This window comes from Kogia breviceps, chromosome 5 (genome assembly GCF_026419965.1).
Source record: "Kogia breviceps isolate mKogBre1 chromosome 5, mKogBre1 haplotype 1, whole genome shotgun sequence".
NCBI lineage: Eukaryota > Metazoa > Chordata > Mammalia > Artiodactyla > Physeteridae > Kogia > Kogia breviceps.
In genome coordinates, this window is record NC_081314.1 from 28,006,219 (window position 1) to 28,021,896 (window position 15,678).

The 15,678-nt window shown below is 40.1% G+C and overlaps 1 protein-coding gene across 2 annotated transcripts in view; it reads left to right on the top strand.

Annotated features, from left to right (window-relative positions):
• The window catches only part of MRPL3 (mitochondrial ribosomal protein L3), a 50,416-nt gene that overhangs the window by 22,212 nt on the left and 12,526 nt on the right, over positions 1–15,678 (top strand). For both annotated transcript variants that reach the window (XM_059065485.2, XM_067033793.1), the window contains exons 7-8: positions 13,844–13,952; positions 15,367–15,444. In XM_059065485.2, the coding sequence (XP_058921468.1) occupies positions 13,844–13,952; positions 15,367–15,444 (187 nt within the window). The remainder of the gene's footprint in view (positions 1–13,843; positions 13,953–15,366; positions 15,445–15,678) is intronic.

Sequence of the window (15,678 nt, forward strand, 5' to 3'; positions counted from 1 at the left end):
CCTCATAGCCATCTAGTAAAGACTAAATGAGATAATGCACAGAAGGCTCTTAGCTCAAGATCTGGGACATAGTGAATGCTCAGGAGTATTGGCTGCTATTGCTATTGCTGATACTACTGTTTTTTCATTTGTTTCAAAATTTTAAAGGAAAAATCTGTTTTCCTCAATAGGAAATATATTTTTAAATGAATTAACAACATTAAGTCATTAGGAATTAGATTGTGGTATTTTCTAATATATCAAATTATTGCCTCTTACTTTACACTGTTTTGTATAGCAAAGTAGTAGCTTTACAAAACACTCCAGGTAATTTTAAGAATACATAATACCTGCTACATCTAGAATTTACATTGTAATGAGGATGCCCTTGAAATAACTCCATGCTTCTCTGATATGCTACTTTATATTTGCTTTACTCTATTTCTCAAGAGGCAGTATGACCTGGGTTAAAAGCATGACCAGATACTTTATTTACCAGGCATTTGACCTTGGGCAAGTGGCTTAACCTCTCTGGATGTAGATTTCATTATCTTTAACATAAGGGTTTGAGAGTAAATGGTTTCTAAGGTTGCTTTTTTTTTTTTTAATGTGGGTTTTTGTATTTTTTTTTAACATCTTTATTTGAGTATAACTGTTTTACAATAGTGTGTTAGTTTCTCCTTTACAACAAAGTGAATCAGTTATACATATACATATGTTCCCATAACTCTTCCCTCTTGTGTCACCCTCCCTCCCACCCTCCCTATACCACCCCTCTAGGTGGTCACAAAGCACAGAGGTGAACTCCCTGTGCTATGCTGCAGCTTCCGACTAGCTATCTAATTTACATTTGGTAGTGTGTATATGTCCCTGCCACTCTCTCACATCGTCACCGCTTACCCTTCCCCCTCCCCATATCCTCAAGTCCATGCTCTAGTAGGTCTGTGTTTTACTCCCATCCTACCACTAATCTCTTCATGACATTTTTTTTTTTTTAGATTCCATATATATGTGTTAGCATACGGTATTTGTTTTTATCCTTCTGACTTACTTCACTCTGTATGACAGACTCCAGGTCTATCCACCTCATTACAAATAACTCAGTTTCATTTCTTTTTATGGCTGAGTAATATTCCATTGTATATATGTGCCACATCTCCCTTATCCATTCATCTGTTGATGGACACTTAGGTTGCTTCCATGTCCTGGATATCGTAAATAGAGCTACAATAAACATTTTGGTACATGACTCTTTTTGAATTATGGTTTTCTCAGGGTATATGCCCAGTAGTGGGATTGCTGGGTCATATGGTAGTTCTATTTGTAGTTTTTTAAGGAACCTCCATACTGTTCTCCATAGTGGCTGTATCATTTTACATTCCCACCAACAGTGCAAGAGTGTTCCCTTTTCTCCACACCCTCTCCAGCATTTATTGTTTCTAGAGTTTTTGATGATGGCCAATCTGACCGGTGTGAGATGATATCTCATTGTAGTTTTGATTTGCATTTCTCGAATGATTAATGATGTTGAGCATTCTTTCCTGTGTTTGTTGGCAATCTGTATATCTTCTTTGGAGAAATGTCTGTTTAGTTCTTCTGCCCATTTTTGGATTGGGTTGTTTGTTCTTTTGATATTGAGCTGCATGAGTTGCTAATAAATTTTGGATATTAATCCTTTGTCAGTTGCTTCATTTGCAACTATTTTCTCCCATTCTGAGGGTTGTCTTTTGGTCTTGTTTATGGTATCCTTTGCTGTGCCAAAGCTTTTAAGTTTCATTAGATCCCATTTGTTTATTTTTGTTTTTATTTCCACTTCTCTAGGAGATAGGTCAAAACGGATCTTGCTGTGATTTATGTCATAGAGTGTTCTGCCTATGTTTTCCTCTAAGAGTTTGATAGTGTCTGGCCTTACATTTAGGTCTTTAACCCATTTTGAGTTTATTTTTGTGTATGGTGTTAGGGAGTGTTCTAATTTCATACTTCTACAGGTAGCTGTCCAGTTTTCCCAGCACCACTTATTGAAGAGGCTGTCTTTTCTCCACTGTGTTTCCTTCCCTCCTTTATCAAAGATAAGGTGACCATATGTGTGTGGGTTTATCTCTGGGCTTTCTATCCTGTTCCATTGATCTGTATTTGTGTTTTTGTGCCAGTACCATACTGTCTTGATTACTGTGGCCTTGTAGTATAGTCTGAAGTCAGGGAGCCTGATTCCTCCAGCTCCATTTTTCGTTCTCAAGATTGCTTTGGCTATTCGGGGTCTTTTGTGTTTCCATACAAATTGTGAAATTCTTTGTTCTAGTTCTGTAAAAAATTCCAGTGGCAATTTGATAGGGATTGCATTGAATCTGTAGATTGCTTTGGGTAATAGAGTCATTTTCACTATGTTGATTCTTCCAATCCAAGAACATGGTATATTTCTCCACCTATTTGTATCATCTTTAATTTCTTTCATCAGTGTCTTATAGGTTTCTGCATACAAGTCTTTTGTCTCCTTAGGTAGGTTTATTCCTAGATATTTTATTCTTTTTGTTGCAATGGTAAATGGGAGTGTTTTCTTAATTTCACTCTCAGATTTTTCATCATTAGTGTATAAGAATGCCAGAGATTTCTGTGCATTAATTTTGTATCCTGCTACTTTACCAAATTCATTGATTAGTTCTAGTAGTTTTCTGGTAGCATCCTTAGTATTCTCTATGTATAGTATCATGTCGTCTGCAAACAGTGACAGCTTTACTTCTTATTTTCCTATTTGGATTCCTTTTATTTCCTTATTTTCTCTGATTGCTGTTGCTAGAACTTCCAAAACTAGGTTGAATGAGATTGGTGAGAGTGGGCAACCTTGTCTTGTTCCTGATCTTAGTGGAAATGGTTTCAGTTTTTCACCATTGAGAACAATGCTGGCTGTGGGTTTGTCATCTATGGCCTTTATTATATTGAGGAAAGTTCCCTCTATGACTACTTTCTGCAGGGTTTTTATCATAAATGGGTGTTGAATTTTGTCAAAAGCTTTCTCTGCATCTATTGAGATGATCATATGGTTTTTCTCCTTCAGTTTGTTGATATGGTGTATCACATTGATTGATTTGTGTATATTGAAGAATCCTTGCATTCCTGGAATAAACCCCACTTGATCATGGTGTATGATCCTTTTAATGTGCTGTTGGATTCTGTTTGCCTAGTATTTTGTTGAGGATTTTTGCATCTATGTTCATCAGTGATATTGGCCTATAGTTTTCTTTCTTTGTGACGTCTTTGTGTGGTTTGGTATCAGGGTGATGGTGGCCTCATACAATGAGTTTGGGAGTGTTCCTCCCTCTGCTATCTTTTGGAAGAGTTTGAGAAGAATAGGTGTTAGCTCTTCTCAAAATGTTTGATAGAATTCCCCTGTGAAGCCATCTGGTCCTGGGCTTTTTTGTTTGTTGGAAGATTTTGAATCACAGTTTCAATTTCAGTGCTTGTGATTGGTCTGTTCATATTTTCTATTTCTTCCTGGTTCAGTCTTGGCAGGTTGTGCATTTCTAAGAATTTGTCCATTTCTTCCAGGTTGTCCATTTTATTGGCATAGAGTTGCTTGTAGTAATCTCTAATAATCTTTTGTATTTCTGCAGTGTCAGTTGTTACATCTCCTGTTTCATTTCTAATTCTATTGATTTGAGTCTTCTCCCTTTTTTTCTTGATGAGTCTGGCTAATGGTTTATCAATTTTATTTATCTTCTCAAAGAACCAGCTTTTACTTTTATTCATCTTTGTTATTTTTTCCTTCACTTCTTTTTCATTTATTTCTGATCTGATCTTTATGATTTCTTTCCTTCTGCTAAATTTGGGGTTTTTTTGTTCTTCCTTCTCTAATTGCTTTAGGTGCAAAGTTACGTTGTTTATTCGAGATGCTTCCTGTTTCTTAAGGTATGATTGTATTGCTATAAACTTCCCTCTTAGAACTGCTTTTGCTGTATCCCTTAGGTTTTGGGTCATCGTGTCTCCATTGTCATTTGTTTCTAAGTACTTTTTGATTTCCTCTTTGATTTCTTCAGTGATCACTTCGTTATTAAGTAGTGTATTGTTTAGCCTCCATGTGTTTGTATTTTTTACAGATCTCTTCCTGTAATTGATATCTAGTCTTATAGCATTGTGGTCAGAAAAGATACTTGATACCGATTTCAATTTTCTTAAATTTGCCAAGGCTAGATTTGTGACCCAAGATACGATCTATCCTAGAGAATGTTCCATGGGCACTTGAGAAAAATGTGTATTCTGTTGTTTTTGGATGGAATGTCCTATAAATATCAAGTAAATCCATCTTGTATAATGTATCATTTAAAGCTTGTGTTTCCTTATTTATTTTCATTTTGGATGATCTGTCCATTGGTGACAGTGGGGTGTTAAAGTCCCCTACTATGATTGTGTTACTGTCGATTTCCCCTTTTATGGCTGCTAGTATTTGCCTTATGTATTGAGGTGCTCCTATGTTGGGTGCATAAATATTCACAATTGTTATATCTTCTTCATGGATTGATCCCTTGATCATTATGTAGTGTCCTTCTTTGTCTCTTGTAATAGTTTTTATTTTAAAGTCTATTTTGTCTGATATGAGAATTGCTACTCCAGCTTTCTTCTGATTTCCATTTGCATGGAATATCTTTTTCCATCCCCTCACTTTCAGCCTGTAAGTGTCCCTAGGTCTGAAGTGGGTCTCTTGTAGACAGCATATATGGGTCCTGTTTTTGTATCCATTCAGCCAGTCTGTGTCTTTTGGTGGGAGCATTTAATCCATTTACATTTAAGGTAATTATTGATATGTGCGTTCCTATTACCATTTACTTAATTGTTTCGGGTTGTTCTTGTAAGTCTTTCCCTTCTCTTATGTTTCTTGCTTAGAGAAGTTCCTTTAGCATTTGCTGTGAAGCTGGTTTGGTGGTGCTGAACTCTCAGCTTTTGCTTGTCTGTAAAGGTTTTAATTTCTCCATCAAATCTGAAAGAGATCCTTGCTGGATAGAGTAATCTTGGTTTTTTTCCTTCATCACTTTAAATATGTCCTGCCACTCCCTTCTGGCTTGTAGAGTTTCTGCTGAAAGATCAGATGTTAGCCTTATGGGGATTCCCTTGTGTGTTATTTGTTGTTTTCCCCTTGCTGCTTTTAATATGTTTTCTTTGTATTTAATTTTTGACAGTTTGATTATTATGTGTCTCGGCGTGTTTATCCTTGGGTTTATCCTGTATGGGACTCTCTGTGCTTCCTGGACTTGGTTGACTATTTCCTTACCTATATTAGGGAAGTTTTCAACTATAATCTCTTCAAATATTTTCTCAGTCCCTTTCTTTTTCTCGTCTTCTTCTGGGACCCCTATAATTCGAATGTTGGTGCGTTTAATGTTGTCCCAGAGATCTCTGAGACTGTCCTCAGTTCTTTTCATTCTTCTTTCTTTCTTCTGCTCTGCAGTAGTTATTTCCACTATTTTATCGTCCAGGTCAGTTATCCGTCCTTCTGCCTCAGTTATTCTGCTACTGATCCCATCTAGAGTATTTTTCATTTCATTTATTGTGTTGCTCATCGTTAGTTGCTTCCTCTTTATTTCTTCTAGGTCCTTGTTAACTGTTTCTTGCAATTTGTCTATTCTATTTCCAAGATTTTGAATTATCTTCACCATCATTATTCTGAATTCTCTTTTAGGTAGACTGCCTATTACCTCTTCATTTGTTAGGTCTGGTGTGTTTTTATCTTGCTCCTTCATCTGCTGTGTGTTTTTCTGTCTTCTCATTTTGCTTATCTTACTGTGTTTGGGGTCTCTCTTTTGCAGGCTGCAGGTTCGTAGTTCTATCTATTTTTGGTGGCTGTCCCCAGTGGCTGAGGTTGGTTCAGTGGGTTGAGCAGGTTTCCTGGTTGGGGGGACCAGTGCCCCTGTTCTGGTGGATGAGGCTGGATCCCGTCTCCCTGGCGGGCAGGTCCCCGTCTGGTGGCGTGTATGGGGATGTCGGTAGCCTTACTATGATTCTTGGCAGCCTCTCTGCTAATGGATGAGGCTGTAGACCTGTCTCGCTCTTTGTTGGGTATAGGGTGTCCAGCACTGTTCGTTGCTGGTCCTTGAGTGAAGCTGGGTCTTGGTGTTGAGATGGAGATCTCTGGGAGATTTTCGCCATTTGATATTACGTGGAGCTGAGAGGTCTCTTGTGGACCAGTGTCCTGAGGTTAGTTCTCCCACCTCAGAGACACAGCCTTGACACCTGGCTGGAGTGCCAAGAGCCTTTAATCCACACGGCTCAAAACAAAAGGGAGAAAAAAATAGAAAGGCAAGAAAGGAAGGAAGGAAGGAGGAAGGGAGGGAAGGAAGGAAGAAAGGAAAGGAGGGAGGAAGAAAGGAAGGGAGGAAGGAGGGAATAAAGAAAGGAAGGGAGGAAGGAAGGAAGGAGGGAATAAAGGAAGGAAGGGAGGAAGGAAGGAAGGAGGGAAATAGGAAAGAAAAGAGGGAAGAAAGAAAGGGGAGAAGACAAAACAAAGCAGGGTAAAATACAGTTATTAAAATAACAAAATAATTATTAAGAAGAAAAATTTCTATTAAAGAAAAAAAAGAAAAAAATAACCAAAAAAAAAAAGGAAGGGTCAGTCTAACCCCAGGATAAATGGTGAAAACAAAGGTACACAGACAAAATCTCACACAGCAGCACCCACATACACACTCACAAAAAGAAAAAAAGGGGAAAATAATAGTATATCCTGCTCCCAAAGTCCACCTCCTCAACCTGGGATATTTCGCTGTCTATTCAGGTTTTCCACAGATGCAGGGCACTTCAAGCTGACTGTGGAGGTTTAACCCGCTGTTTCTGAGGCTGCTGGGCGGGACCTCCCCCTCTCTTTGTTCGCACAGCTCCTGGGGCTCAGCCCTGGACCTGGACCCACCTCTGTGTGCAGGTTGTCCGAGGGCGTCTGCCCTTCGCTTAGACAGGAAGGGGTTAAAGGAGCAGCTGATTCGTGGTCTCTGGCTCACTCAGGCGGGGGTTGGGGGGTCGGGGGGGTGGCACAGATGTGGGGCGAGTCCGCGGCGGCAGAGGCCGGCGTGACGCTGCACCGGCCCGAGGCGCACCGCACGTTTTCCCCAGGAAGCAGTCCCAGGATCCCGGGACCCTGGCGGTGGCGGGCTGCACAGGCTCCCCAGAGGGCCGGTGTGGAGAGTGACCTGTGCTCGCACATAGGCCTCTTGGTGGCGGCAGTAGCAACCCTAGCGTCCCACACCCGTCTCTGTTGTCTGTGCCGACAGCCACAGCTCGTGCCCGTTTCTGGAGCTCCTTTATGTGGTGCCCTTAATTCCCTTTCCTCGCGCCCCAGGAAGTGAAGAGGCAAGAAAAAGTCTCTTGTCTCTTCGGCAGCTCCGTGCCTGTTTCTGGAGCTCCTTTAAGAGGCGCGCTTAAACCCCTCTCCTCGCGCAGCAGGAGGTAAAGAGGGAAGAAAAGGTCTCTTGCCTCTTTGGCAGCTCCAGACTTCTCCCGAACTCCCTCCCGGCCAGCCATGGCGCACTAGCCCCTTCAGGCTGTTTTCACTCTGCCAACTCCAGACCTTTCCCTGGGATCCTCCTGAGGCTCAGTTCCCAGCCCCGCCCGCCCCGGCTGCTGAGCAGACAAGCCTCTCGGGCTGGTGAGTGCTGATCGGCACCGATCCTCTGTGGAATCTCTCCGCTTTGCCCTCCGCACCCTGTTGCTGCACTCTCCTCCGCGGCTCTGAAGCTTCCCCCTCCGCCCGCAGTCTTCGCCCGCGAAGGGGCTTCTAGTGTGTGGGAACCTTTCCTCCTTCACGGCTCCCTCCCACTGGTGCAGGTCCCGTCCCTATTCTTTTGTCTCTGTTTATTCTTTTTTCTTTTGCCCTACCCAGGTACGTGGGGAGTTTCTTGCCTTTTGGGAGGTCTGAGGTCTTCTGCCAGCGTTCGGTGGGTGTTCTATAGGAGAAGTTCCACGTGTAGATGTTTTTCTGATGTATCTTTTTCTTCTTTTCCTTCGTGCTCGGTCTAGTTTCATTTGCTCACATGGTGCCGCGTGCAGAGGTCTTCCCCCAGCCCTTCAGACCACAGTTCCTAGGGCAAAATGGCTGAGCCCAACACCTCAGCTCAGAGGGCCATGTACAGATGGGCCATGTGCAGGAGCCCTGCGCACGACACTGCAATTCAAGATGGCAGCGGGGCGCCGAGTGCCGGGTTTTTGTATTTTTAAGTATAGTTTATTTACAGTATCGTGTTAGTTTCGGGTGTACAGCAAAGTGATTGAGTTATACATTACATATCCTTTATCATGTTCTTTTCCATTATGGTTTATTACAGGATGTTGAATATAGTTCCCTGAGCTATACAGTAGGTCCTTGTTGGTTATTTATTTTATATTTAGTAGTTTGTATCTGCTAATCCCAAATCCCTAATTTATCCCTCCCCACCCTTTTCCCCTCTGGTAACCATAAATTTGTGTTCTATGTCTGTGAGTCTGTTTCTGTTTCTTTGTTTGTTTGTTTTTTGTGGTACGTGGGTCTCTCACTGTTGTGGCCTCTCCCATTGCGGAGCACAGGCTACAGACGCGCAGGCTCAGCAGCCATGGCTCACGGGCCTAGCCGCTCCGCGGCATGTGGGATCTTCCCGGACCGGGACACGAGCCCGTGTCCCCTGCATCGGCAGGCGTACTCCCAACCACTGCGCCACCAGGGAAGCCCTGTTTCTGTTTTGTAAATGTTCACTTGTATCATTTCTTTTTTAGATTCCACATATTCTAAGTTTCCTTTCAATTCTAAAAATCTGTTTCCAAAAAATAATCCCTCAGTTTTCCAATTGGCATAACTCACTGTTTTTTATATTAATGAAGAAATAATACTCAGAAAACTGTTGTGTCTTCTTATGATATTGCAGAATTATTTGAGTTTTTGAGTTTTCTTCTTTGGAAGAGCATACTGAACTCAGGGCAGCAAACGTGGTGTTCTGCGTTTACTTAGAACAGCTGGAAAATGCTCCCTTCTGTAAGAGGACTCAAAGGAATCACTGCACATTTGGATCTTTGCACTATTGAATGAGCTAGATTTGATGTCAGAAAGCTATAAGCGGTGCACTCTTAGCAGTCAGTTGTTGATAAAATTGTTCCCAGATATTGGTGGGAGCTTTATAGTTTTTAGACATAAACAGAATACCTGCAGTTCAGGTCATGCTGTCACAGATTCATCCTGGAGAGTAACAGCTATACAGATCTTCCATGCGAGCTTTTAACTGTATGTGATGGGACACAGAGCAACTGGAAGATTCCACCATGACTTACCTGTGTGCTCAGGAGCTGTTTTATATCACTGATGGAATAGGTTTAGACAACAACACTGAGTTGAATAGAAATTGACTCCCAGCATTTACAGGGATCTTCAGTGGCAAGGGCAAAACTCAGTGATGAGAATTTTGGAGGAATTTCCCTGAGGACTCAGAATGGATGGACTCAAGAGCACTCCTCACCTCATGGACATTTTGTTTTATCCCCATATGCAAGTGTATCCAGAACCATGCAGTCAAAGGCAGTTTCCCACAAAGTGGGGAAATACATGATGGATTTGTATTAAAACCTGTGTGTCTGCTGGTAGACATTTAGGCATTTGTCAATGTGACAGGGAAATGAAATTCATAGTATTCTCTAGAGATTTATAGAATGCAGTTGGATACACTAAATTATGCATTCTCTTCTGCAAGATTCTTACAGTCAAACCTTTAAGCCCCTCCTTACCTTTTCTTAATATAATCTTCATAAACTTTTATAAAAGACAAGCCCATTATACAGCATTTGGAAACTACAGGACAAAATAAAGGAAATAATCGTCTCTCTTCCTAAGACACAGTTATAGCCAGTAAGAAAATTAGTCTGAGTTCTCTAGGTAGGGCACCAGGTTTAGATGCTGCACAATCCCTGCACTTCATGAACTTAAAGTATAGTAAGGAAATACACCCAGAAACAAGGGGAGTAAAGTCTAAATTTAAATCGCATCTCTGAGATTTTTTGATGAAGTTTTGGTTTTAGCAAGTATGAATGCTCTAAATAAAATAAATTTTTAATGTTTTCCTAATTTTCAGATACGTTTCACTAAATTTGGAACTTGTAACATTGTGTTCTTAGCTGATTTGAATTTTCCTTTATTTGGTTTTTACTGCTGTCATTAAAAACTGCAGCAGAAAAGGGGTAGGAGAGATAAAGTATGTTATGGGTTTTATATCCTATTTAGTAAAGTGAAGGTATGATTTTATGTGACCTGTGAAAACCTTATGTTTGAACTCTGCATGGGTTTGCTAAGTAAAGATTCGTTCATATCTTGCTTTTGTTTCGTTTTTGTTCTCCAGTTGGGCAGCAACTGAGAGAAACAACAGAATAGACACCTGTGCCCCCTCCGTGGAGCAACAGGTGCACTCTGTTCTCGGTAGTCTCAATTCAGCCAGTGATTTGTCACATCATGTGTGTCTTACCCTTTTGCTTAAAGGTTATTTATTGAAGAGGCTCCTGTTGTACACAGTATAACAACATGATGTGTTCTAGAACTAGATTGAAAAACAGTCTGTAATTGGCTGACAGTAATTAGCACTTTCAGGATACCACTTTGATTTTGTAATCGTTTGCTGGTAAAATGAGCTAAATTATCTCCTGTAATTTACCTGGAGTGTTTTTTACTGGTGCACACATGCATGCTCTTTCTTTAAGCAGGAGATGAATCAGTTTGAGAACTAGGAAGTTACCAACAGACTTTCACCAAGAATGACCAGTGTTAGAATGCCGTATTTTGAAAACATGCTCATTTTAGATTTGGTATTGCTAGTCCGTTCCCTGGTGGTGCAGTGGTTAAGAATCCACCTGCCAATGAAGGGGACATGGGTTCGAGCCCTGATCTGGGAAGATCCCACATGCTGCAGAGCACCTAAGCCCATGCACCACAACTACTGAACCTGCACTGTAGAATAACTGAAGCCCGCACACCTAGAGCCCATGCTCTGCAACAAGAGAAGCCACCACAATGAGAAGCCTATGCACCACTACAAAGAGTAGCCCCCGCTCGCCACAACTAGAGAAAGCCTGCGTGCGGCATCAAAGACCCAATGCAGGGCTTCCCTGGTGGCGCAGTGGTTGAGAATCCGCCTGCTGATGCAGGGGTCACGGGTTCGTGCCCCGGTCCGGGAAGATCCCACATGCCACGGAGCGGCTGGGCCCGTGAGCCATGGCCGCTGAGGCTGCGCGTCCGGAGCCTGTGCTCCGCAACGGGAGAGGCCACGACAGTGAGAGGCCCGCGTACCACAAAAAAAAAAAAAAAAAAAAGACCCATTGCAGCCAAAAATAAAATAAATGAAATAAATAAATTTACAAAAAAATTTTAAAAATGTTATTTGCCAAACAATATAATAAGTTCAAATGACTCTTTAGGTATTTCTTCTTTATTTTTAAATTGCAAAGCATTTATTTTTCAAATATCAATATATTATAAAATTCAGTGTTAAGTAGAAATATTTGTTAAGTTTCTGAAGCAGAATTTCAGTAAAATATTTGATTATCATAGTTTCCCTTCTTAGATGTTAACCTTGCAAAGTTTATAGTGACTTTTCAATGAATATATGTTAAATTTCTGTTTTAGCTCTTTGATCAAGCATAAGCATTATTTTGAGTTTTGGAGGCAAAAAAACAATTATGTACAGGCACGCCTCGGAGATACTGCAGTTTGGTTCCAGACAACGGTAGTAAAGCGAGTCAAGCTTTTGGTTTCCTAGTGCATATAGAAGTTATGTTTACACTGTACTTTAGCCTGTACAATAGCATTATGTCTAAAAAAGCAATGTATGTGCCTTAATTTAAAAATACTTCATGGCTTAAAAATGAAGGAAATATAATGCCATTTTCAGCAACACGGATGGACCTAGAGATTGTCATACAGAGTGAAGTAAGTCAGAAAGAGAAAGACATACCGTATAATATCACTTATATTTGGAATCTAGAAAAATGGTACAGATGAACTTGTTTGCAAAGTAGAAATAGAGTCACAGATGTAGAAAACAAACTTGCGGTTACCAAGGGGGCAAAGGGTAGGGTGGGATGAATTGGGAGATAAGGACTGACATACATACACTACTATATATAAGATAGATAACTAATAAGAACCTACTTTATAGCACAGGGAACTCTACTCAATGCTCTGTGGTGACCTAAATGGGAAGGAAATTTTAAAAAGAGTGGATATATGTATATGTATATCTGATTTACTTTGCTGTAAGGCAGAAACTAACACAACATTGTAAAGCAACTATACTCCAATAAAAATTTTTAAAAAAACCTTCATGGCCAAAAAGTGCTAATCATTATCTGATCACACAAGGTTGCCACAAACCTTTCAAACTGTAAAAACCACAGTATCTGCGGAGCATAATAAAACAAGGTGTGCTGGTCAGTGTACTCCATAAGTGATGTGTTCAGTTGATTAATGTGAAAAAAGCTACATTTAAATTATTCATATACAAATAACTTTTGACATGGAAAATGATATTATTCGACTGTTTTATTCTATACATATTCATATTATTTTTATGCTGGTTTCTTGATTTATCTAAAACAAACCATCTTAGTCATGTGGGCTTACTTCAATCCATTACTGTCTGATAATTCTTTGTTAAATGCATAGCAAAGTCCTTGTGGAAATAAAATAAGTCCTGGTAGAGTCTTATTAAAATAAAAATAAGCCTGGTAGAGTCTTACAATTCATTCTAGCCCTTTTCTTGTATCATTTGTCCTGATATATTTGACAGAGATAAACTCTAATACTACTTGAACCTTAGTGTTTTTTCTACCTATACTACATAATGTTTCACTAGTTAGCAGAATTTGAAAATAGAATGGTTTTGTTTAAAAATTGAAATATTAGATTTTTTCTCTGATTTTATTTCTCCATTGGCTTCTGATTCAAACCTTGAAACCAAGATCCATCTTCTAAACTTGTTCAGCATTTAGAGCATTATTACTGTTTTATTTCGTGTTCTATTGTATATTGCTGCCTAGCACATTACCCTAAAATACAACAGCCTAAAACAACAAACATTTATTACCTCACAGTTTCTGTGGTTATAACTCCCAGTACAGCTTAGCTGAGTGCCTCTGGCTCAGGGTCTCTCACGAAGCTGCAGCCAAGGCAACAGTCAAGGCTGTGACCATCTCAGGGTTCAACTTGGGAAGAAGTGCCTACAAGCTCATTAACATGGCCACTGGCAAGTGTCAGGTTCACAGTTGTTGGCTAGAGAGATCCTTGCTGCATAACTCTCCATAGGATAGCAGCTGGCTTCCTTCAGAACTGAGAGTGCAGAGATGGAAGCCAGTGTCTTTGTAACCAAGAGTCAGAGGTGACATCTCATCTCTTCTGCCGTAGTTTATTCCTTCAGAGGTGAGTTGCTAGGTCCACACAGACTCAAGGGGAGGTGATTGATCACACAGGGGCATGTGTACCAGGAGGTGGGTTTTTTCAGGGATTTTTGTTTGTTTTTAATTTTTATTGGAGTATAGTTGCTTTGCAGGAGGTGGGGGTCTTAATGGTGGCCTGCTGCATCGCTTACAAGTACTTATAAAATGTCCCACTTTTACTGTGTTGTTTCATAGGATTAGGATGATAGAGCTGCTTAGCTTGCTGTTGTCTCACAATCTTGAAGTAATCATTTTATGTAGAATGAGACTCCAGGAAGGGGTGCAAACCAGGACAGAGATAAAGGCATGTTCATTTGTAGTTTTGCTTGTATGGCCTTTTCTAGTTATTGGATAAGGAACTTTGCTAAAAACTCTACTATCAAAGTATATAGTTGGGGGTATTTTATCCTCTGTTCATTATGTAAATCCTAATGTTTATCTTTTTCAGTATTGGTAAAGGTTTCCAAGGTGTCATGAAAAGATGGGGATTTAAAGGCCAGCCAGCTACTCACGGTCAAACAAAAACCCACAGAAGGCCTGGAGCTATTTCAACTGGTGTAAGTATAACTTAGTGATCCTCTTTTTATTACTAAAGATTCAGCTTTTGTGTATATGGTGCTTTAGTCTGTCCTTGGGATCAAGCCACATTATTTGAATCTTACTCCAGGTGGGTCCTAATAAAAGTCACACATGAGTCCTGGCCTTACTTTCCAGAGCCAGACTTGAATCATTTGGTTATATCCTACGTACTTATGGCCAGTGTTCTCAGTACTTGTCTGCCTACTTTCTTTCCCATCTCTGTCTCCCATCCTACACTCTGAAGTCAGCTGCAAGTGATCAGGGATCAGAATGCCCTGCCATCTGCTCTCACTGGTTCCTTCACAGATTTCTTTTTGCCTTAGAAGAGACCATTGGGAAAAGTTGTCAAGGACAATATAATGATGAAGGGGAAAGTAATAGAGAAAAAATGGAGAAATAGACAATAAGAGCATAGGAAGGAGAGAAGGAAATTTGTACTGCTAATTTAGTCCTACTGAATATCTCTCCCAGAGGTGTACCATAAAGAGCCTGGGGGAGTCTTACTCTTGGGTGGGAAGAGTATGGAAGGGCTCAGGAGTGACAGGAGTGGCACTTAACTAGATATACTTTTTTGTTATACTTTTAACTTTGGAACCATGTTAATGTTTTACAAATTCAAAGTAAAATAAGAATGGGGGGATACATAATGGAATATAATTAGGAAATGAACATAACTATTTCAGATGAGTAACAGAACCTCACTTAAGTGGGGGACTAGAGTGGACTAATAACTCAAGTAACTTGTGAACACATAGTTGTTGGCTGTATACCCAGAGTCTAAATTTAAAATGTACTGTGTGCAAGTGTTGAGTTCTAATTATGTTTTTTTAGTAGTATTAGCCATTCTGAGATAATTTTCGTGAATTATAGGATTGACTAGATAAGTGAATATATTGATCATGGAAGCCAAATTTCTCACTATTGGTGGTAACTAACTCTTTGCTTTAGTCACTCTGCAGAAGGATAATAACATCAAAAGCCAGGGTGGGAGAGTAGGACCATTCCAGCAGCTGTGAACTGGATGGAATCCAAGTCAGTTAATACAGAAGATTTGTGAAAACAGGCCAGGCAGTCCATTTTTTCTTTGAATGGTGGCGTGACATGTTTTTATATCCTTCTCAGCCATTATTGGCTCAGTTGCTGCTCTCTTGTTACTGAATTTTTCTAAATATGTTCCTAGTCTATATTTTTTTGTTCTAATCTAATTTAGAAAGGGAATTCTCTAGGGGTAAATGTGACTAAATCCATGTTTAGTTCTTTACTGGGGGCTAGCAAAATGGAGGAAAAAATAAAATATTTTAATGACATATGTTATTTGCATTTTGGTTTGATTGGTACTGTTTGAAATTGAGAGTACTGCTTAAAAGTGCTACTTTTGTTTCTCTCCTTTAGGATATTGCCAGAGTCTGGCCTGGAACTAAAATGCCTGGACAATTGGGGAACATAGATAGGACAGCATTTGGACTGAAAGTAAGTTTCTGGAGTGGCTTGTTATAGGAGTGGTTAAATTAGTGCCTAAAGGCAAATGCACCAGCATACATATTTAACGTGTGTCGGCGTATGGTGGTTCTAATAAATTTTACAGTTATTGAGGGGTGAGGGATACGTGAACTCTGTGTGTGTATGTGTTGGAGTTGTGATATATGTTCATTTAACATGCAAGCCATGGAAAATGCACTCATTAAAAAGAAAAAGTTAATTGTC